The sequence below is a fragment of the Salvelinus namaycush genome, chromosome 34, assembly GCF_016432855.1.
Source record: "Salvelinus namaycush isolate Seneca chromosome 34, SaNama_1.0, whole genome shotgun sequence".
NCBI classification, from domain to species: Eukaryota; Metazoa; Chordata; class Actinopteri; order Salmoniformes; family Salmonidae; genus Salvelinus; species Salvelinus namaycush.
The window spans coordinates 4,111,328-4,136,713 of NC_052340.1; the positions used below are offsets into that span (position 1 = coordinate 4,111,328).

The following is a 25,386-nucleotide window of genomic DNA, read 5'->3' on the forward strand; positions in this document are numbered from 1 at the left end:
CCTTGACAATATGATACTATAAAACGGTTGAACAAATGTTAACAAACTAGCAAGTAACGTATCATGTGATCGGTTTCCTCTTATTAGCAGCTATTCAAGTAATAATAAACATGGAATCAAAAGATAATGACTCAGTGTCATGGTAGTGATTACATTGCCGTGAAAAAATAATTTGCCCCTTTCTAATTTTCTCTACTTTTGCATATTGTTGATACCAAATGTTATCAGATCTTCAACCAAAACCTGATATTTCATAAAGGGAACACGAGTTAACAAATAGCACAACAACTACATACTTATTTAATTGATTTAATAAACAAAGTTATTCAACACCCAATGTACCTGTGTGAAAAAGTAATTGCCCCCTTACACTCAATAACTGGTCGTGCCACCTTTTAGATGCAAATACTTTTTCACGGCACTGTATATTATCACAAATCAAGACACAAAAAAACGTAATCCAGTCGCTTGACTACTTGACCTATAATAACCCCATGACCTGTAGATAGAATATCATTGTTTTCTTGTAAGAAAGAAGGATTTTTTTTTTTTTATCAGAGAACAATTTAAAACAAACACACACACACACACACAGACATACTATTCAGAGATAATTATTTTACAATGCTGTGACTGTCACTGTTATTGAAAACATGTCTATCTAGCCTCTGTTTCCTTGGAGACCAAGGCTGTATCTCATTCTGGGGAAATTACGCCCCTCTCACCTTGTTCTTGCTAACTTCACTAGCTGGTATTTGCGCATAATCTTTAACTGATTATAAACAGACCTTGTATAATAATAATAAGAGACTTCCTTGGGCCAAGAACACGAGCAATGGACATTAGACCGGTGGAAATCTGTCCTTTGGTCTGATGAGTCCAGATTTGAGATTTTTGAAGACTATCATTTGATTTTCAACAGGACAATGACCCAACACACCTCCAGGCTGTATAAGGGCTATTTGACCAAGGAGGAGAGTGATGGAGTGCTGCATCAGATGACCTGGCCTCCACAATCACCCGACCTCGACCCAATTGAGATGGTTTGGGATGAGTTGGACCGCAGAGTGAAAGAAAAGCAGCCAACAAGTGCTCAGCATATGTGGGAACTCCTTCAAGGTTGTTGGAAAAGCATTCCAGGTGAAGCTGGTTGAGAGAATGCCAAGAATGCCAAGAGTGTGCAAAGCTGTCATCAAGGTGGCTACTTTGAAGAATCTACAATCTAAAATATATTTAGATTTGTTTAACACTTTTTTTGTTGCTACATGATTCCATATGTGTTATTTCAGTTTTGATGTCTTCACTGTTATTCTACAATGTAGAAAATAGTGAAAATAAAGAAAAACCCTTGAATGTGTAGGTGTGTCCAAACTTTTGACTGGTACTGGATATCTCAGATGTAAGTCAGAATAGGCTGATTGGATTTTTTTAACATTTTAATTTAAGTTTTGCGTTGTACCTTTATTCCACAGTTCACATTGGTGGAAACGTTAAACAAATAGGGTGGAACAGTATACCAAAAGAAATATGCTAAAAGAAACTGTAGAAAGTTCACCTTCACAACCAGTGCTTGCTGCTGAGGCTTTGATTAAATCAAATCCTAAAGTATTGAGCAGCATACTAATTATATCGTATTACTAATTATATCGTATTACCAAAGAGAGCCCGTCATTAGATAAGAATATGTCATGTCTCATCAAGATGTGGGTGGATTTGATCTCCCGCTGTGTAATCGAGCAGGAGACTGCAGAGAATGTCTGACCTCTCTCACTTTTCTCTCTCTCCCCAACCCCTTCTTTCTCTCTCCATTCAGTGCGTTCGGGAAGTATTCAGACCCCTTGACTTTTTCCACATTTTGTTACGTTACAGCCTTATTCTAAAATGGATAAAATATTTTTTTCCCCTCATCAATCTACACACAATACCCCATAATGACAAAGCGGAAATAGGCTTTTAGACATTTTTGCAAATGAATTAAAATAAAAAACAGAAATTACCTTATTTACATAAGAATTCAGACCCTTTGCTATGAGACTCGAAATTGAGCTCATGTGCATCCTGTTTCCATTGATCATCCTTGAGATGTTTCTACACCTTGATTCAATTGATTGGACATGATTTGGAAAGGCACACACCACTCTATATACAGTGCATTCAGAAAGTATTCAGACCCCTTGGCTTTCCCCCATTTTGTTATGTTACAGCCTTATTCTAAAATGGATTAAATCGTTTTTTTCCCTCATCAATCTACATACAATACCCCATATTGAAAAAGCCAAAAAAGGGTTTTAATAAATGTTTGCGTATTTATTAAATATAAAAAACTGAAATATCACATTTACGTTATTCAGTAGTCAGACCCTTTACTCAGTACTTTGTTGACGCTCCTTTGGCAGCGATTACAGCCTCGAGTCTCAAGGACATTCAGAGACTTGTCCTGAAGCCACTCTTTTGTTGTCTTGGCTGTGTGCTTAGGGTTGTTGTCCTGTTGGAAGGTGAACCTTCACCCCAGTCTGAGGTCCTGAGCGCTCTGGAGCAGGTTTTCATCAACGATCTCTCTGTACTTTGCTCCGTTAGTCTTCCCAGTGCATGTCAGAGCAAAAACCAAGCCATGAGGTCGAAGGAATTGTCCATAGAGCTCCGAGACAGGATTGTGTCGAGGCACAGATCTGGGGGATGGTATTAAAAAATATCTGCAGCATTGAAGGTCCCCAAGAACACAGTGGCCTCCATCATTCTTAAATGGAAAACGTTTGGAACCACCAAGACTCTTCCTAGAGCTGGCCGCCCAGCCAAACTGAGCAATCGGGGGAGAAGGGCCTCGGTCAGGGAGGTGACCAAGAATCCAATGGTCGCTCTGACAGAGCTCCAGATTCCTATGTACCTAATGTTTTGTACACTAGGTGTATATCAGCTCCTCAATATATATATATTTATCCCTTTCTCTCTCTCCCCCCATCTCTCTCTGTCTTTCTTCCAGGCATCGGAGCTGGGCATGCTGTCCGTCTACTACACCTACATCTTCACCTCGCTGGTAAGGAGATGGGGCCTGCTGCTGATACTTGCTAATGGAAATTGATGATGTTGGTAACACTTTGCACTAATGGTCCTGTAGAGATGATTCATATCGGCCTGATTGATGATTCATTAATGGGATGCTGGAGCCCATGTTTTCCTCTTCCTCTCACCCAGTTGCTCGGATCCCCATGTATTTATGTGCCACTGGGTGCTGGGGGGCAAGAGAGGGGGGAATCATTGTGGAGAATGATGATCCACACCCTCATTTTCCTAAAGAGAGAGAGCGATCGCTCAACGAAGCATCATACAGCACCATCCCCACAGGAAGAAGAGACCACTCGTTATTTATGTAATGCTCTTTCAACATTCAGTTAATCATCACCTGTCCATGCATCGTCCCCAACGTAGCAATATTCCCTTGAAATTACACACACACACACACTGCTCGGCTGATCCTTCTCAACAAATGGCAGCTTTTGATTATGCCTATTTTCAACATGTAAAGAATACGGTTCGCTAAACTTCCAAGTAATCAGGGAAGGGAGTCAGATCACTTTATTCTGCTCCCACATAGAGGAGTGTATTGGAGGGTCTATCTTTGACAGGTAGCGTGAGTAATTACCCATTCCTTTCATGTTGGGGGTGGGGTGATTGGTTGAGGGGGGAGATGCCCCCTTAGCAATGCCTACCATGCTGCATGAAAAAGCATTCCCCACTCTCTTGAGCACTATGTTTTGACATTACCACAGTGCTTAAGTACTAAAATATATGGTGGCTGGCCCAAAACAGAAAATGTTTAAACATTTTGCAACGGAAAATGAAAATGAGCGTGACTTATTGGAAAATGGTGCTTCTTAGTGGCACTGCATCTCAGTGATAGAGGCGTCACTACAGACACCCTGGTTCGATTCCAGGCTGTATCACAACCGGCCGTGATCGGGAGTCCCATAGGGCGGCGCACAATTGGCCCAGCATCATCCGGGTTTGGCCGGTGTAGGCCGTCCTTGTAAATAAGAACTTGTCCTTAACTGACTTGCCTAGTTAAATACAGGTTAAATGTAAAAAAAAAAAAAAAAAATTATAATCATTTAGTTGAACATGTCCAGGGTTGTCTCTCCCTATTTCAGTCCGTTTTCTTCCAGTTGGTTCCTAATGAACACAACCCTGATGTGTAACGTAGGTGTCAGTGCTGGTGCCTGTGATGGCAGGCAGAATGGCTGTGGGGCACTGTAAGAAATTAAATCCCATGTCCCAGATAGTGCAGCAGCCCAATTTGTGCGTCGGCTGGGGGAGTAGACATTTGTCATTTGTCACTAGCTTAGATGTGGCGATAGGACAATTTTGTGATCAGCCGCTCCTAGAGGATGAGAGATAGTCACTCCTCACATCCTCTGTGTTATATCTTTCTATATATCATCTCTCTCTAGCTCTGTCTGTCTCTCTCCATCTCTATCTCTATCTGTCTGTCTCTTTCTCTGTCTCCGTCTCTCTCACTATCACATCCCTGACTGTCACCTGCACCTACAATGAGCTGTCTGGGAAGTTGGAACGTATTAAAATTGATATGTGTGGTAGCTAATCCAGAGGTCTTAACAGATACAGTGGGTCTCATTTGGATGCAACACATTTGTGAGTTTAAATTACTGAAGCTGTGAGTAGTTTTTAATTCATTAAGATTAACCAAGGTATTCAAAAAGTAACATCCTGGAATGCAGTCATCCCAATTTGAACTTGAACTTTAACCATAATCCACACTTTAGATGTTTTTTTTGACTCAGTAACAATCAGACTACAATTGTCATAATGCTTTGAAACATAGTTAACATTTACTCCTAATTAAAAAGTAATATTGTACTGAAAATAGCACAATGAGCAATGTGTGTCTGAGAAATCTGTTAAACAGTACCAGTCAAAAGTTTGGACACACCTACTCATTCAAGGGTTTTTCTTTATTTTGACTATTTTTTACATTGTAGAATAGTAGTGAAGACGTAAAAACTATGAAATTACACATATGGAATCATATAGTAACCATAAAAGTGTTAAACAAATCAAAATATATGTGATGTTTGAGATTCTTCAAAGCTTCTGATGCTTTTGATGTCTTCACTATTATTCTACAATGTAGAAAATAGTCAAAATAAAGAAAAACTGTGGAATGAGTAGGTGTGTCCAAACCTTTTTACTGGTACTGTATATACAGTTGAAGTCGGAAGTTTACATACACTTAGGTTGAGTCATTAAAACTCGTTTTTCAACCACTCCACAAATTTCTTGTTAACGAACTATAGTTTTGGCAAGTCGGTTAGGACATTTACTTTGTGCATGACGCAAGTCATTTTTCCAACAATTGTTTACAGACTGATTATTTCACTTATAATTCACTGTATCACAATTCCAGTGAGTCAGAAGTTTACATACACTAAGTTGACAGTGCCTTTAAAAAGCTTGGAAAATTCCAGAAAATGATGTCATGGCTTTAGAAGCTTCTGATAGGCTAATTGACATAATTTGAGTCAATTGGAGGTGTATCTGTGGATGTATTTCAAGGCCTACCTTCAAACTCAGTGCCTCTTTGCTTGACATCATAGGAAACTCAAAAGAAATCAGCCAAGACCTCAGAAAAAGAATTGTAGACCTCCACAAGTCTGGTTCATCCTTGGGAGCAATTTGAAAATGCCTGAAGGTACAAAGTTCATCTGTACAAACAATAGTACGCAAGTATAAACACCATGGGACCACGCAGCCATCATACCGCTCAGGAGGAGACGCGTTCTGTCTCCTAGAGATGAACGTACTTTGGTGCGAAAAGTGAAAATCAATCCCAGATCCCAGATACAAAAGTATCTATATCCACAGTAAAACGAGTCATATATCGACATAACTTGAAAGGCTGCTCAGCAAGGAAGAAGCCACTGCTCCAAAACGCCATAAAAAAGCCAGACTACAGTTTGCAACTGCACATTGGGACAAAGATCATACTTTTTGGAGAAATGTCCTCTGGTCTGATGAAACAAAAATAGATCTGTTAGATCTGTTTTAATGACCATCGTTATGTTTGGAGGAAAAAGGGGGAGGCTTGCAAGCCGAAGAACACCATCCCAACCTTGAAGCACGGGGGTGGCAGCATCATGTTGCGGGGGTACTTTGCTGCAGGAGGGACTGGTGCACTTCACAAAATAAATGAAATCATGAGGATGGAAAATTATGTGGATATATTGAAGCAACATCTCAAGACATCAGTCAGGAAGTTCAAAGTTGGTCGCAAATGGGTCTTCCAGATGGACAATGACCCCAAGCATACTTCCAAAGTTGTGGCAAAATGGCTTAAGGACAACAAAGTCAAGGTATTGGAGTGGCCATCACAAAGCCCTGACCTCTATCCCATAGAAAAATTGTGGGCAGAACTGAAAAAGCTTGTGTGAGCAAGGAGGCCTACAAACCTGACTCAGTTACACCAGCTCTGTCATGAGGAATGTGCCAAAATTCACCCAACTTATTGTGGGAAGCTTGTGGAAGGCTACCCGAAACATTTGACCCAAGTAAAACAATTTAAAGGCAATGCTACCAAATACTAATTGAGTATATGTAAACTTCTGACCAACTGGGAATGTGATGAAAGAAATAAAAGCTGAAAGAAATAATTCTCTCTACTAATTTTCTGACATTTCACATTCTTAAAGTAAAGTGGTGATCCTAACTGACCTAAGACAGAGAATTTTTACTTGGATTAAAAAACGGAGTTTAAATGTATTTGCCTAAGGTGTATGTCAACTTCCGACTTCAACTGTGTGTATATATATATATTATGAATCTGCTCCTTACAGAAATGGAGTTACAGTTAAATGGAGTTACAGTTGGCTAGTTTTAATGGTAAGTGAACAGCAAACAGTTTTACTTGTCTTTTAATTGTAGTTTCCCGTGATGTACGCCATCCATGAGAGCTATAAAGGAATGGTTGCTCTGTGATTTGTACGTGCAATGACTCCTCAATCATCTCGTTAAGCCTTGCGGCGGTCGCTGATGGTTAACCTGGGAAGTTACTCTTTGTATTGTCTGATTCGTCTGAGTAGTAGAGATACATCTCGTTTTCAGGAGAAAGATACAGATTAGGTTTAGTGTCATGTATTTTCCTAGCCATGTACAGTACTCACGTTCATTGCCAATATGTAACCATCGATGATGACTCATTTATTTGTCAGTTAGAATGTATTTTTGTTGACATTGTGAATCCAAATTCCAATGTGAGGTGGCAGGGAATCAACAACCAATATATTGTACAATTCAAAAGATTATAAGGAATTTTCCTTCTAAGAATGATAAGTCATTTTCAATCACCTCGGTTTTAATAGTACGAGCAACCATGCAGAACATGAATCAACCATCCACTTTGATACACAGCCAACACATTCTACCAATGATCATTTTCATTCACCTACTCATTCATAATCTTAAGAAGGATCACGCAGAACATGTATCTATGTAACACAGTAGGCTTGTAACACTAAAATCAGTCCCCCTCCCATGAGCCTGTGTATTCCCATCAGGTGTCACATCTCCCCCTGCTTTACCCAGCATGCTCCTCTCTTCCTCGGACATCCCCATACATCTGCAGCCGGAGCGCTAGACCTTTGACGCGCACCGTGACAAATGACCTGACACCTCCATTTGTGTGCCTAATTTGTTTCCTCAAATCATCTCAAGATATGGCTCATAAAATAAGGGGGGGGGGGGGGGGTACTCTGCAAATTACTTCTAAAACAGGATTCTGGTGTCGCTTTTCGGGGATTCAAGGCATAATATTTATCTTGATGTTTGTTTTGCTTTGTTTGTCTCGGGTTGTTTGTTTCCTAAGTGCAGTCATTCAGAGATGCGATGCTGGCTGATTTAAGGAGTGCGCTGGGAGGAGATTGCAGCAGCCATTCCTATTCTTCTTACTGTTTCTGTCTGTCACGGCCATGTTGTTTTAGAGGATTAAAGACCAGCTCCTCAGAGGACAATGGAACATAACTTACAACCCATTGATAGAAACGCAATGAGCAGCATCGCCTTGTCCAACATCATAGCTGCCTGTATCTTTGGGTGTACGTGTACAATTTAAGTACCTCAAATCCCCAACATTTTGCAAATGAACTCAACAGCCTTATTTTCGTGTGTGCACGCCTGTCGGCGTGAGTGAGCGTGTGTGTGTGCGCGCATACGTGACTTGTGGACCTTGGCAGGGTCATTTGAATCCGGGGATCATTGAGTGGCAGTGCTGTGAGTAGCAGCTAATACTGTGGAAATGAAAAAGGGCAGCTGAAACTGTGGGAGAGGGATCCATGTCCACTCAAATAACATCAACCTGAGTTTTCTACATTGACTCTTCACATTATCCTCCATGGGGGTCCCGTATTGAGAGAGGCTTAGGTAAGGTTATAGAAAAGGAGCCGTGGAGAAGGTTAATCCAGTGGAATCAGTTCAGTCAGTAGACATGATTCTCGCACACACACACACACACACACTTGTACCATCCCTCTCTCGTTCTCTTATAGTAACTCCTTGGTGTTTCTAATGTTTTGTACACTCAGTGTATGTGTCACTTAAAGACAGGCCAGTCGATGAGTTATTACTGTCCCCGGGGCCAGGGAGATGGATGAGGGAGAATGACCATCAATGAGAAATCATTACGGGTAATGCGCTTGGATGTATGCCGCCCAAGGGAGAGCGATGAATTCTTTCACTGTGAATTCCTTCATTAACACATCAGCCCAGATAGCCAGCTTATTATGAGACGGACCATGTGTTCCCTCGCAACATTAATTTACCTTTCCTGCCTCCGAAGGATAGGGGCCACGCCGTCCGGAAAGTAATGAATAATCAAGAAACAATCACTTCAGTTAATGATGCAGTCGGAATTAGTCTGGCAAGGTAGTGGAGAAAGGAGGTGCAAACGGGCTGCGTTAATGAACACCTCTCTGTGCGGTTTGCGGTTTTAGGAGCCATTACAGTGGTGTTGTCTACTTAGCGTCAGCCGACAACAGTTTGGGCCTTAATGTAAACTCGGGCACTGTCATTCAAAGTGAAAAGTTATTCAAATGCATTTTTGATATTGAAGTAAGTGGCTTTGAGTAGCTGTCCAGGAGGAGAGCTACAGCATTTTGAGCAGTGCTCCCCTTGCAAATTTCTTCATAGCCTATACGATGGCAGACCTGCTAGACCTTTCCTCACCTATATGTAGAGAGAATCGTCCATATTCACTTGGGAAAACCCTCCCCTCTTCCCTGCCCTCCCCCATTTGGTGTGTGGGTGTATATGTGTGTGCATGCGTGTGTGCATCAGAGTGATTTGTGCCCTCCAAATTCAAACTACTCGTCAAGATTGAATAAATCACGTCAGGTTATGCACAGCGCCTCGTCTTCCGTCAGCAAGATGCCTGATGTCATTTGAAGGTCAGGCGAGCAGAAGATCGCGTCACTTTGAAAGCCTCAGCACGCATGGCTTGGTTAACATATATTAAGCCCGTCGCCTGGCGGGGGCCATTTTCCTCCTGTTTGTTTTGTTCTTCATGTTTTATTTCCTCGCCACACACCCATGATCTCTCTTGTCAAAGCTGTTATTTTCATGCATCCATGCTTGAGGAAGAGCTGACGGTGTCTCTCGCTGTCACACACACGCATGCATGTATGCACACATGCACACCCAAACACACAGAGGAGAGGGATGGCAGGGTGGCCTTGCCGCCTGCTTATCTACCACTGCCGGGAAGAAGGTTATATACTGTATAACAGCCAGTGGCATAGTGCCGTGACAACACGTGCACATGCAGGCACACAAACTTCTCTCTCTCTCACACACACACACAAACACACCTGTGTTTTTTGGGGCTAGCTGGGAACCTTTGTGCACTGAGCAATGGTTGGTTTTAACTTCTGAAGCATTGCTGATGATTTTCTTTAAAGAGCAACTTGAAAAGGGCCCATATGCCATCGGTATGAATTAGAATAAAAATCAATCGAATAAATGTTTCTAAGTGTAAATAGGATAATTTTGGTCATAAATTCAGTCTCATCCAAAACAGAGATTTGCAAGATGATTGGAAAAAAAATGGTATGTCACAGAATGAAGGGTACCTTGAATTTTTATTGGGTTGGGTTTATTTTAATCCTGCCTACATGCCCACAGCTGGCAGCAACCAAGTAATCATAAATTCGAAGCACAACTGCATGCGACTGATCGTAATGCCCATGGTCAATTTGGTTTGACATCCGATATTCCGATGGGGCTAGTTAGGGACCATCAGTAAATTACACAAATGTACTATAAATTGTAGAAATGAATTTACGAATATTAAAAGAATTTTACGAGACAACAAAAATATAGCCCCATTTACGTTGTGTAATTTAATGATGGTCTCTAACTAGCCCCAGAGATAGGCTATCCAATGTCAAATCAATTTTGCCACGGTCGCACACCAGCCGGCTGAAGTTAATTGGCAAAATATTTTGGCTAGCTAGCCTAGGCAACTTCAAGGCAAGACCTGGTTAGACTGTTTCAAGTTATCTATAAAGGTGAGTGACTGTAGCTGTGTACTGTTTAGGCAAAGTGTACAGATGCTTGCCACGTGCGAACACACACACAGAAGAGAGACACCCACATTAACCCCCCCCAAGACAACTCTCATTTGGCTTTAGTCATGGCTGCTGCATTTCTTAATGGCCAAGCCGAAAAATGAGGCCAGTTCAGCCCCCCTTTAATAGTTAATCCCCATTATGTGTTTGGCATTAAAGTTTCCCTGCGTTTCTTCTGTGCCTTCTTGGGACTTGGCTTCGACATGCTTCCCGATTTGTATTATTTTTGTGAACAGTCAGTGTCATCTCTGCAGTATGATTGGTTGAAGTTTGTGTTGAAATGTGCCAATATAGTCCAGTTGAAATGTGTATTTATCTCTCTCTCACTCTCTCCTCTCTCTCTCTTTCTTTCTCTCTCTCTCTCTCTCGCTCTCTCTCTCTCTCTCTCTCTCTCTCACCCTCACCATTTTTCTCTCTCTCTCTCCCTTTCTCTCTCTTTCACACATACACTCTCCTTATCTTCCCCTCTAACTCACACACTCACATAGTTAGTACAAATACAGTGTACAGAGACAATTCACATGTGTATCAGCTTGCTGGTCTTTGAAAACTATACTGTCCATAGCGGTTACAAGAAGTAGCACTGATCATTACAATATGACAGACATTATATCAAAATATTGAATAAAACTGGTTCAGCATGCATTGCGCTGCATATTCAAATTTGACTCATCCCATCTATTTGAATGTTACTGTGTTTGCTCACAGCACGGTGTTTGCGAGAGGAAAATGTCGCCCTTAGAACGGTGGATTACAAAAAAAACACAACACCACATGTCTCTGTTGTCTCTATGACTACATGCCATTTACGACTCCCAAACCGTTCAAAATGCTTTAAAAGTCATTCCACTGTGACACCCAAAATTATTTGGGATTTAATTCATTCCTGACAAACAGCTTATGTAAAGTTCATATTTCCGTGTTTAGAAACAGAGTTTGAGAATCAGCCAACTGAGTAATAGAAAAGTTAAAAGGCTACATGGAAAGGTGACAACAGAGAGAGGAGCCTCTCGTCAGAATATAAAGTATGTCATTATTTTGTCATATGCTAATGCTGGCATGATGTGTTCACTTAAGCATTGCTTCCGTGTACTCGAGGGGGAAGATTACTCTGCATTGTTGTCAGTGCAGATAAAATCCAGCCAGGGGGCAAAATGCATTTATGGGGCAATGTGACAGAGATACAGATGTTTTCCTTAAATGGAGACAAACCATTTAGCACCTGACTTTACTGCTTCCCCTTGAACTTTTTAGTTTATATCTGAAGTCAGCAAGGCTATTGATTACTGTGTGTCACCCTCATTGCAGCTCTCTTTCTCTCTCCCTGTGCGAATGTCTTCATGGCTCAGTGTTGACAATTGCATTGCCTGCTATAGCATCCCATTCCCCCCGTCAGAGGCATTTCCTTTATGCCCTTAACATACAGTTATGTTCTCTTATGACCGTGATTCTCCATATACACTATAATGCCTGTAAATGCCCCAGAGCAGGGATGGGCAACTCCAGTCCTCGGTGGCCTGATTGGTGTCACACTTCTGCTCCATCTGACTCCAATAATCAACTAATCATAATCGTTAGTTTAAAATGCAATTAGTTTAATCAGCTGTGTTTGCTAGGGATGGGGGAAAAGGGTGACACCAGTCCGTCCGCCGAGAGTGCGCGTCCGTGTGTGTGCCTGCATGAGTGTGCATTCACTTATCCAAATGGTGTGTGTCTGTGCGTGTGCGTGGGTGGGTAAGTGCGTGCGCGTGTGTGTATTCACTTATCCAAATGAGCTTGTTAATTAGTATTGAAAACTGTGGAAAAGCTGGAAGCTTTTACTTCTTACTTTTCTTTTACTTTGTAAATCAAAAACCCTCTAAATCAGCGGCGGCCATTGTTGCGTGACCCTTCTTCCCACGTTTCATTCTCTTTGAAATGGAGTCTCTATTAAATGGTCTCGTATGCCAAGAGCTAGCTACGCTTTTGTGTTATCGCTCCTTCAGCTTTTACTTCAGAACCATTAGCGATGTTTACGCTTGCATCGCCAACCTCTTGGCTACTTGGCTTACATGAATTGGCATAATGGAGCTCTCATTTTGACATATTACTGTATTGTAATTATCACTCGTCTCTGCCAAGGTGAACAATCTGGTCGATAAATAATTATCTTAACTGATAATAGAGATAAAGGTACTGGCAGTGTGACCTTGTCTAGGTCTGTGTTGGATCTATCTTAAATCAAAAGGTGTGTGTGTTTGTGTTGTCTGAGGGGGGATGGGGGTGAGAGCAGAAGACTCATTTCCGTTTGATCCAACAAATAATGTTGTGTTGTATCAGTTTCATCTGAAACTGTTGAATACCTGGAATCATCAGCAGCAGCCATTTCCTTGGCCAGGGTGAAATAACCTCCTCTCCTCGGTATTCATCAGCCTGTCTTGTCCATACCGTAGGTGACAAAGTGCTGCAGGGCTCGGTCCAGAGTATCAGGGGAGTCACTTGGCCTCCGGAGATCGATAGCAAGCGCTCAGGGCTCACTAAAATGAGTGTTTAGCTCCTCTCTCATTTCCATCGGCTCTGTGAGATTAACGCCGCTGTCTTGTCTCGTCTGTCCAACTCACATGCTGTGAGGCTCATCTCTCACATACCACCAGGCGAGACGACCTCAGGCAATCTTTGGCATGAACCCAGTGCCGCAAAAGTACAAGATTTGCCATCCATATTTCAGTGTTTTCTATCTCGCCGCAAATTGTCTCTGTGTTTAGGATTCCTTACCTTGGAGCTCTTCATACAGAGAGCAGCATTAATTTGTAATTGGAGTGGAATAGTTCCTTTTTTATAGTATTTCTCGCTTGGGTTTTCTGTTTCTTTTTGCCTTGTTCCACCGGAGACAGGATGGAGACAGGATGGAGATTGCAGTTCATATTTTCAGCATACTGTATGCTGTACTCCGCAAAATTTATGGAGATTGCGGCCTTGTCCACTTCTAGATATTTCAGGAGATCATGTCTCTTCCACCTTACAAATGGGCTATTATTGTTGCAGCCTCGGCCATAATTCTCTGAATAATGGATCCGAAAGCGGTCATTTATATAATTAACACTCAGCAGAAAAGTCTACTTGTTTTTGATATATGCCCCTATTAAACAATTTCAAATAAAGGTAATACATCAACTCCCACTGTGCTGCGCTGAGGTGTACAGTAATAGAAGCATTGAATGCATTATTGCCGTCATCTCCCATGAACCCACAGGAATATGATACTGTATTACTCTCATAGCTTACGTCCCAAATGGCACCCTATTCCCTTAATAGCGCACATCTTTTGACCATGGGGCACATAGGGAATAGGGTGTCATTTGGGACTGATCCATAGATACCAATTTTTACTGTTGACTAAGACAGAGGAAATGAAATATTAATTCATACAATTCCAGTATTACCTCCATATATAATGAGTGCGAGAGCTGTGCTGAAATGTAGGGACGCTCCTTACTCCCCAGTCTTTGTAATTAAGAGGCAGCAGGACGCTTTGGAGCCACTGACTGAATTTACATGGCAATTGATATGAGCATGAAATGACTTATTGCCCAAAACACTGCGTGAACATTCCAGCTATTAGTGTAATCACTGTGCCACTAGAATTGGATTTCATTATTGCACACAGACAGAGCTGCCTGGGATGAGAAGGCATTACTGTCTTCTTCCACTGTGCAAAAGGATATAATTAATTGATATTGTATCACTGGGAAAATTAATATGCCAATTTAAAGATATGATACAATATCAGGAGGCACTGGAGCCTTGGATAGATTAGGCATAGGATGGATTTCTCTTTCCTATTTTGCTCATCAGACATTCTTCTCATCCAGAAACCTGGAGGATGTTCCATGAGTGACCATCATCATCACCATCAGCATCCTTAAGCTCCAGATCTGATCAACCATCAACTTCCTCCAGTAGCTTCGATCACCAGCAACGTTTTCCGTTTTAAGTGGTTGAAACCACTTGTTTTTCTTCCCATGCAGTGCCCTTTCTGTTGTACAGGAACACCTATGTGAGAATGTTGTTCATTGACTACAGCTCAGTGTTCAACACCATAGTGCCCACAAAGCTCATCACTAAGCTAAGGACCCTGGGACTAAACACCTCCCTCTGCAACTGGATCCTGGACTTCCTGACGGGACGCCCCCAGGTGGTAAGGGTAGGCAACAACATATCTGCCATGCTAATCCTCAACACTGGGGCCCCTCAGGGGTGCATGCTTAGTCCCCTCCTGTACTCCCTGTTCACCCATGACTGCGTGGCCAAGCACGACTCCAACACCTTCATTAAGTTTGCTGACGACAACAGTGGTAGGCCTGATCACCGACAACGATGAGACAGCCTATAGAGAGGATGTCAGAGACCTGGCAGTGTGGTGCCAGGACAACAACCTCTCCCTCAATGTGAGCAAGACAAAGGAGCTGATCGTGGACTATAGGAAATGGAGGGCCGAACAGGCCCCCATTAACATCGACAGGGCTGAAGTGGAGCGGGTCGAGAGTTTCAAGTTCCTTGGTGTCCACATCACCAATGAACTATCATGGTCCAAACAAACCAAGACCATTGTGAAGAGGGCACGACAACACCTTTCTCCCTCAGGAGACTGAAAAAATGTGGCATGGGTCCCCAGATCCTCAAAAAGTTATACAGCTACACCATCGAGAGCATCCTGACTGGTTGCATCACCGCCTGGTATGGCAACTGACCGTTAAGCACTACAGAGGGTACAGCCCAGTACATCACTGGGACCAAGCTTCCTGACATCCAGGACCTATATACTAGGCGGTGTCAGAGAAAGGCCCCAAAAAATGTCAAAGACTCCAGTGACCCAAGTAATAGACTGTTCTCTCTGCTACCGCACAGCAAGCGGTACCGGAGCACCAAGTCTAGGACCAAAAGGTTCCTTAACAGCTTCTAACCCCAAGCCATAAGACTGCTGAACAATTAAATCAAATAGCCACCCAAACTATTTATATTGACCCCCCCCCCTCCACCTTTCTATATAGCCTCCTTATTTGTTATTGTTATTATATTTTCTTGTGTTACTTTTTTATTTTTTATTATTTTTTATTTGATGTGCAGTTTCACAAATCCCTGATGGAATGCCTCAGTGCTCTCTCTTGTATGGGACCTTGAACTCGCATAACATGCAGCTACAACACAAATAAGGATTTTTCAAGTGTTTTGGCACTCAAGGACAATATCTACTCTACAAACGTAACCCTGTTATAACTCCCTTGTTCAGTAGGCTACTGCAAAATAACATTTCACTGCTCTCCTCCACTTGATATTATACTTAACACGAACATTCAGCGACATTTCTCAAAATGTAAATAAGCTGTGACCTTTCTTTCATTTTGAATGTCACTGAAGGTAAAAGATTAGGAGGTAATATTGGTGTCAGTCAGTTATCATGTACCTGTAGCAGATGCGTATTTAAACGCTTAGAGTAAATTCCTCTTTAGTCAAATGTCTCCGGCGTTTATTAAAGCAGCCTTGCAACCAATGCATGTCCACCTTTGATCATGGTAGGCGTTCGCAGCTGTACAGCTTGCTAATGTGAACATGCTTTTGTTAACTTGCTGGTTTTCTTTTTTTTTGTGCTAGCTTCTTACTCTGCGTTAGCTTCTTGACATTGAGCTATACGGCTTGCTAATGCTTTTTTATGTTAACTTCTTGACATTGCTGCTGTTATACAATTAGCCTCTCAAGATGTACAGTTTGTAGAACACAATCCTATGTGCATGCTGAAATGTAGTCTAATTCTATCTTGGAGTATGATTGGATGCTCCTGGAGCTTAGAGTACGCAAGCTCACTATATTCTTGGAATTTCCGTCCTATTTGAGAACTAGAGAACTAGATCAATGGAAACAGGAACAAGTCTGAAATTCCTTCAAAGTAAGGTTAGATTTTGTGTGTTTGCTTATTAGCAAACATAGCTTAGCAAGTACAGTATGTCACACAAAGGGTCCTTACAAATGGAAGATTACCTGACAGGCATTCAAATTGTGTTGGATTCTATGTATTTACAAAAAAAGTGTGTTTGTTAGCAAGTTTGCTCAGCATTACAAAACAAATCGTTTTTGATAGATAGCAGGAGAAGGAGTCTAGCTGTGTGGCCCCTGTTGGTGGGCCCCAAGCAGCTGTGTGTGGTCCCTGACAGTGCACAACAGTAAGGTAACAGCCAGGTCTCTGGGGAGCTCATTATTCAGCTCTCAGCTTGGATACACCACAACAAACAGAATGTGGGAGAGTTTTTTGTGTGCCTGCCTGTCTGCGGCGCGCATGCATTTGTCTGCACGCATGTGTGTGTCTGTTAGTCTGCCTGTGTTATTAAGAGAGTCCAGGAGGTGCCAGCAGGTGAACAGCGGGTTGGCCCAGCTCCTCGTTTCTGATTGATCTCCAGGTGACAGGCTGTGCCAGGGTGCCCATCGCCAGCCTGTCAGCACCTCACTCAGCACCCCTCACTGGCTGCCAGGGCCCGTCGCGGGGCAGCTGGAGGCCACCGGGGACAGCCTGCCTGCCCCCTCTCTCACACTTACTCTCTGTCTATGCTGCTCTTTATGCAAACAGGGATGTGTGTAGGATTGTGTGTGTGACTGTGAGGGGGTCGGAGGGGGTTGTGGGTCAGGTAAGGAAGGGTGGGTGGTTTGGTGGGGTGTGTGTGTGCGTGCGTGCATGTACACGTGTGTACAGTGCCTTCAGAAAGTATTCCTACCCCTTTGCTTATTCCACATTTTGTTGTGTTACAGTCTGAAATCAAAATAGATTCAATATTTATTTTTGTTATTCTTCAAGCTCTGTCAAGTTTGTTGTTGATAATTGCTAGACAGCCATTTTCAAGTCTTGCCATAGATTTTCAAGCCGATTTAAGTCAAAAGTGTTACTAAGAGACTCATTCAATGTCTTCTTGGTAAGCAACTCCAGTGTATATTTGGCCTTGTGTCTTAGGTTATTGTCCTGCTGAAAGGTGAATTTTTCTCCAAGTGTCTGTTGGAAAGAAGACTGAACCATGTTTTGCTCTAGGATTTTGCCTGTCCTTTGTTCTATACCATTTATTTTTATCCCGAAGAAAACTCCCTAGTTTGATGACAAGCATACCCATAACATGATGCAGCCAGCAATATGCTTGAAAATATGAAGAGTGGTACTCAGTGATGTGTTGTGTTGGATTTTAATTTTTTTATTTAGTGCCCTATTGCAAACAGGATGCATGTTTTGGGTCATATGCTTGGATGGTCCTGTCATTTAGGTTAGTATTGTGTAGTATCTACAATGTTGTTGATCCATTTTCTCCTATCACAGCCATTAAACTCTGTAACTGTTTTAAAGTCACCATTGGTCTCATGGTGAAATCCCTGAGCGGTTTCCTTACTCTCCGGAAACTGAGTTAGGAAGGATGCCTGTATCTTTGTAGTGATTGGGTGTATTGATACACCATCTAAAGTGTAATTAATAACTTCACCATGCGGGATATTCAATGTGTGCTTTTTTTTTATTTTGACCCATCTACCAATAGGTGGCCTTCTTTGTCTGAGGCCTTTGTGAAGGCTTTGTGGTTGAATCTGAGTTCACTGTTCAACTGAGGGACATTACAGATAATTATATGTATGGGGTACAAAGATCAGGTAGTCATTCAAAAATCCTATTAAATACTTACTGACTGAAGCATTTTAGCTTTACATGTTTTATTAATTTGTAAAAATGTCCACTTTGACATTATGGGCTATTGTGGGTAGGCCAGTCACACAAAATCTCAATTTAACCCAACAAAAGGTGGAAAAAGTCAATGGGTGTGAATCATTTCTGAAGGCACTTTCGGTTTTATTAGGTACACGAAAATGGATCGCACCTACAGACGGTGAGTTACGTGGCCGTGGCATCCCCAAACCATCCCACTACCATTTCCATGCTTGACTGTTGGCATAAGGTTCTTACTGTGAAATGCTTGTTTGTTTGGTTTTCGCCAGACATAATGGGACCCATGTCGTCCAAAAAGTTATACTGTTGACTGATCTGTCCATAGAACATTCTTCCAAGAGTATTCATAATCATCCAGGTGCTTCCAGGTGGTTTTTGGCAAACTTGAGTCAACTTTTTGGACGAGATGGGTCCCATTATTTCTGTCCAGAACCCAACACTGCATTCCACAGTAAGAACCTCATACCAACGGGTCAAGCATGGTGGTGGTAGTGTGATGGTTTGGAGATGCTTTGATGCCTCAGGACCTGGACGACTTCCCTTAATAGAATGAACCGTGATTTCTGCTCTGTATCAGAGAATTCTACAGGAGAATGTCATGTCATCCATCTGTGAGCTGAAGCTGAAGCGCAGCTGGGTCATGCAGCAAGGCAATGATCCAAAACACACAATCAAGTCTACATGAAAATGATTAAAAAGCAACACATTTGAAGTTTTGGAATGGCCTAGTCAAAGTCAAGAGCTAATCCCAATTTAGATGTTGTGGCAGGACTTGAAATGAGCAGTTCATGATTGAAACACACATGACGTTGAGTTAAAGTAGTTCCGCATGCAAGAGTGGGCCAAAGTTCCTCCACAGCGATGTGAGAGGCTGATCAACAACTACAGGAAGCATTTGGTTGCAGTCATTGCAGCTAAAGGTGACACTACCAGTTATTGAGGGCAAGGGGGCAATTGCTTTTTCACACAGGGGAATTGGGTGTTGCATAACTTTGTTAATTAAATAAATAAAATAAGTATCACATTTTTTGGGGTTAATTGTAAACTCAGGATCCCTTTATCTAATATTCGGTTTAGGTTGAACTGATAACATTTAGTATAAAAAATATGGAAAAATAGAGAAAATCAGAAAGGGGGCAAATACTTTTTCATGGCACTGTACACCGCTTGTGCTAGCTAGGTTTCTCCAGACGCCGCCGGTGGATATTTGGTGACCTTGTGTTTCATGTGTTTGACTGCACCCAGGAGAGGAATACTTAATGACCAGCTCGTTTGCACAGGCTTCTCTCCTAATGATCTATTAAAGTGCACTTGAAGAGTAATTACGGGGCCACTCCCGTTGGGCATGTCAGGGTACACTGGGGACAAGTGATGGGAAGATCATGAAACTGTCACCAGTGTGCAGCTGGTAGTCAATAAATGTGTGGTGAGGACTATAACTCAAATGTTCCAATGTGGTTACCCTTTACACTTGTACCTGTATACGGGTTGAAAATTGCAGATTTGGACACTGGTAAGCACCTAAATAGGAACAGTAAATGCAAAGCGCACATAATCAACAGTGTAATGTTGTGTCAGGTGAACTGTTGTCCTCATCTTTAGTGTTATACTTTTCCCATAATCTCCAAACGGTTCCCTTTTAATTGCTACCATGGTTATGCATATGCTTTTTATATTTCTTCTGTAAGAAACATTAAAATTTAGCTGTGTCCATATTGGCCAATTCCCACAAGTGTAAAGGGTTAAAGAAAGCGAAGTGACTTGGTGTGTCTGTGTAAAACGTATCCACTCGTCATTGTTTTTATAGTTGCCATATAAGAAGGGTCAGCGCCCATAGATTATGTTATTTTCAGAATTAAATATATCGATGCTAAATATTGAAGGTGATTAAATGCTTTAAGATGTGGGGGGTAGTTCCAATTGTACTAAGGGCTGTGAATAACACCACAATCCATGTTGGAAATGTTCTCATGAATTAACGACTGAATAAATTAATCTTTCGGCATGTTTATTTTAATACTCATTCATAAAGAATTAGGCAGGGAGAAAACACTGTTTCAGGCTCAACTCAGCTTTCCTTTCACCAAGTGCTGTGTGTTTCACTCCTCAATATCAGAGTTCTCAAAGTCCTGAATGCGCTTGGCAGAAACAATCTGCCAAGAGTTTGCCTCGAAAATATCAAAACATCGGAAGCTAGTAGCATTAGCTTCGATTGGGGTGCAGCGAATCGCCTTAAACTTTAAATCAGATACAGAGACAACATGGCTAGGAAAGAGTGAATAAAAAAGAGCTGTGTCACCACTAAATGGGATTGTATTATTGGTCTAGATAGGGAAGACATAAGGCTGCCAGTTTGCATTGCGGTCTGTAGCTAGTAATGCTAAAGGAGTTCACCAGGGGCTTTCTCCTGTCCTGTTCTCCCTCAGGGGCTCTGATGAAAAGACTGGATGTGTTCCAAATGGCACTCTATTCCTTACAGGCCCTGGTCAAAGGTAGTGCACCACATAGGGAATAGGGTGCCATTTGCCAGTCACAGTCTCCTTCCATCTCTCCTGTAGTGCCCGTCATGCCTTCCTCCTAACTCCCACAACTCTCTGTTCTCTCTATCTCAATGTTTCTTCTCCTCTCCCTCTTCTGTCTCTCTTCCTCTCTCAACTCCATGACACGTTTCTCTCTTTCTCTCTTAGTCTCTTTCCTTCCTCAACTCTCTCTTTCCTCAACTCTCTCTCTCACAATAATCCAGCCCAACATGTATCCTTCATTCCGCCGTGGCCTGCTCACCTTCTCCTACTGTGCTAGTGTTTGTTGTAAGAGCACCAGAGTCTAGTTAGGCTTTGATCTAGTGCTGCAGAGGAACCCTCTAACACGCTAACTTATCTAAGCCCTGGGATTTGAAAGGCTACTGCCGGTGTTTTGTGAGGTTCTTGTTCTCAGCAGTATTCTGTTCCCACTCAACTCACCAGCCCCAAAACCCCTTATTGAGGATTGTACACATGCTCGCACACATGCACACAGACACACACACAAACACGCATGCAAGCACACTCATGCATGCACGCGCACACACACAGACTCAGCACAGACACAAACACACACCCTCCTGCCCTCTAACCCCTTCTTCTACCCTGCCTTCCACAGTAGAGTAGTCTGTCTCTGTCTGAACTGTCTGAAGCCTGGGCACTTTTCCTCCTCTCCTCTCCTTTTCCTCCTCCTCCTCTATACGTATCATATCTGTCCCTGGGCCCAGCGAGGTGACAGGCGGTTTCACCGTTATAGACTGTAGTGCTGGCACTGACACCTGAAGGTGACTAGGCTGATATCTCTATTAACCTTCTGGTGACGTCCTCCCCACCGCTCGGGAGCCACCAGACTGAACTTAGGGACATCAAAGTAGACGTTGTTTTTCATCCAAGCACATTTCCATGGGCTCGTTCCAGGCGGCACACACATGCCCACGCACAAATGAATATGCACTAAACTACTAAATGAGCACATGCACACACACACAAACCACATTCATGCACCCCCCACACACACTCTCTGAAGGAATTACATGGGTTGTGTACATGTTAGGAATCGTAATCATCCAGAAAAATGAACTTAACATAATTAAACTTCAAGTAAATCAATGAAATTGGGGCTAAACGTATTAGATTAGCATGTGCCCTTTTTCCTGACATTGATTCAATATTCCATTCAATCAGATATCTCCACGTATCGCGGCAACTAAACGGGATTTATGTCGGACATGTCCAAGCCCTTGTCATACACGTACATAATACCATTATACCTTTGACCCTCTGACTCCTCCCTCTGCAGGAATTCTCTCTGCTGCGATTGGACGACGTGCCCAGTGAGCGGGTGAACATTCTGGGCTTTTCCGTCTTCAACAGAACACATCCATTTTTCCAGGATTTCCTCACCAGCCTCAACCGTTCCTGGCAGGAAAACTGTGACCACGCCCCCTTCGCCGGCACACCGGTGAGACCAGGGTTCAGATTTATGTAGAAAAGAGATGATTGTCTTGCAGCTAGACAATCATTTCCGATCTACAAAACATACTGTATTTCTATCTGAAGGTTCTGTAGTGTTGCAGGTAGAAATGTAACAAATAGACCTGACGATTCCTAATCGTACTGTAGCATGTACAATTCGAAATGCAGCTCTATTAGTTTCATTTCAATTTGCAACCAGACAGAGGGTTCAGATATGTATGCAGAACAGATATTATTATCTAGTACAGTGTTTCTTAATCCTGGTCCTGGGAACCCAAAAAGGTGCACATTTTTGTTTTTGCATTAAACACTACAAACCTGATTCCACGAATCACAATTTAATGATGAGTTGATTCGTGGAATCAGGTGTGTCGTGGAATCAGGTGCCAGGACCAGGATTAAGAAACACTGATGTAGCGTTTAGATTTGGGAAAAGGATCCTCTCCCTTTGTTAAATATCTATCTGCAAACGTTTTATCCTCCTGAATACACCCCAGCTCTTTTCCCATATTATACAGTATCCCTACACATGTGTCTGCGAATGTTAGCATGTTAAGGCTTGAAGTCTTTCTATGCCTTTAATACAGTTGTCTGTGTAGTCGTTCATTAGTCAAAAAAAATTAATTGCCACATGGTTATTAAATGAATACGTGAATGGTAGTGTAGTACGAAACGTTAGCATAGCATTCTTCCATGCTGCGTTTGAACTATTTTGAACCCAATTCACCATACTTGTGTCAACGAGAAGTGTACAAGAGTATTTGTTTAATTTGACATCCAACAGACAGCAACGAGTAATTCATTAATTGGGTTTATTGAATTTCTGTTTCTCAATTAAGCCCTCAAGAAAGATTTTGAAAAATCAATGGCTGCTGTTTTTAGAAACCAGTAGTTTTTCTGTAGTTGTTTTCTCCCCCCCTTAATTAGGAGTTATCTTTAATTGATCACGGGATGTTTTGTAGTCTATCAGATAGAGCACTAAGAGCAGTGGAGGGATAACAGCTCTGAGCCCCTAGTAAAACAAGAGAGTGAGAGAGCTATGCCTTCTCTCCCTGCTATTCCTCTGCGGTGTTCCAGGGAGCTCTTTCATATCAGGTTTCATTTTTAAAGATCCCTCTCTCTCAGCTGTACAACGTCATGGAATGAGAGAGGTGGAGGGGTGGAAGAGAGGGAGGTGAGGAAGAATGGTAGACATTTTTTAAAATTGAGATAGGTCCACACCCCAGGCCATTTGTTTTGTAGATGCAGTTATATGCCTCAATCCACAATATGGATCTACGCAACCGATGGCGTGAGATGTGGATTCATTTTGACATTAGACCTTTTTTGAAATCTGAAAACATCTGACCTACTTTGATTTCAAAGTGACATCTCCCGTGAAGGTCACATGGTGCATAATCTTGATTTATGATCAGGAAGTTGCTGTCATCAACTTTCCCTCCAGTAATCCAAATGACACTGAACCACTGTACACACTCGCTGTTGTGTACAGTATACCTTGTTGCCTATAGCGCAGTCCAATTCAACATTGGCTTATGCAAGGAGGATATGTATCATGGAAATTTTAATTGCTATGGGCCTTACTGTATATGGTGCTTATTGTTTACTATACATCACAATCATCTATATAGTCCATTATCAATATGCACAACAGTTCAGGGCCATTAAGGCCTTAGTACTTTATTATACAGACATATAACGGTGAAATACTCCCTCTCTCCCATGTATAATCTATGACATCATGCATGTTAATTGTCTTTACATACGCAGGTGGGGCCTGTATGTTTATTTTATTTATTTATTTTATTTTATTTTTATTTAACCTTTATTTAACTAGGCAAGTCAATTAAGAACAAATTCTTATTTACAATGACGGCCTAGGAACAGGGCGTTAACTACCTTGTTCAGGGGCAGAACGACAGATTTTTACCTTGTCAGCTCGGGGATTCGATCAACCTTTCGGTTACTGGCCCAACGCTCTAACCACTAGGCTACCTGTATGTAAGCAGTCTACAGGAAAGAAATCCCCCTTCCTGTGCTTCCGCCTCCACTCTGACGAATGTGTGGTAATTGGAATGACCAGGGCTTGCCAGCTCCAGTAGGGGTGAAAGTGGAGGGGCTTTTTTTCAGTTTGTCAGCACATCAGAGGATCCTAATGATCTAATGTAATATTTGACTGCTGAGTGGCATTCTGGTGCTCGCTTGCTTTAACCCATCACTGACCGAGTAGAGCGGGCCCCTGGCGTCAGGGAGGATGGAAGAACGGTGTGTGTTTGTGACAGCATATCCCTCCTTTTCTTCCTTCCCTCCCTCCCTTTTTTCTTCTTTCTCTCTCTCTCTCTCTCTCTCTCCCCCCCTCTCTTTCTCTCTCTCTCTCTTTCAGCTCTCGTCGGCGCTGCTGTTTGACGCAGTGCACGCGGTGGTTGCGGCGGTCCAGGAGCTCAACCGTAGCCAGAACGTGGGCGCCACGCAGCTCTCCTGCAAGTCCTCCAAGATCTGGGAGCATGGCACCAGCCTCATGAACTACCTGAGGATGGTAAGGGCGCCCCACTCTGGATAGGAGAGGAATGGCATGCTGCTGTTTGTCTGTTTAAGATTAAGATTAGGTTCATCTTTTGTGGAGCTTAATTAGATGGCAGTGCACACAGCGATATACAGTATGCTCCCAAGTCTGTTGGTTAACGTTATACTAAAAGCCATTGGATGTGCATTTTTGCAGTGGATATTCAGCCAGCAGATTCATATCCCCTAACCCTTACCTTACTGTTTGGTCTACCAGCTGAATATATTTACATTTCTGTATTTAGATTTAGATATAAATCCTCTAGCCCTTCTCTTACCACTGGTCACACAGTCAATCATATTGTCACATTAACTTGGGTCACTGCTAGCCTGGTCCCAGAACTGTATGTGCTGTCATTGATACACCTAAGACCATAGGAGATGGCAAGACTGTACAAACGGCTCTGGGATCAGGCTAGGTGACTGCCCCTGTTCCTTCCTTAGTAGCCTACAGCAGGGAGGAGGGAGTTAGAGA

The 25,386-nt window shown here is 42.4% G+C and overlaps 1 protein-coding gene across 1 annotated transcript in view; it reads left to right on the forward strand.

Annotated features, from left to right (window-relative positions):
- LOC120029127 (glutamate receptor ionotropic, kainate 4-like) overlaps nucleotides 1-25,386 on the forward strand; it is a 177,163-nt gene that overhangs the window by 86,522 nt on the left and 65,255 nt on the right. The window contains exons 7-9 of the mRNA XM_038974436.1: nucleotides 2,981-3,034; nucleotides 22,174-22,335; nucleotides 24,733-24,885. Of these exons, the coding sequence (XP_038830364.1) occupies nucleotides 2,981-3,034; nucleotides 22,174-22,335; nucleotides 24,733-24,885 (369 nt within the window). The remainder of the gene's footprint in view (nucleotides 1-2,980; nucleotides 3,035-22,173; nucleotides 22,336-24,732; nucleotides 24,886-25,386) is intronic.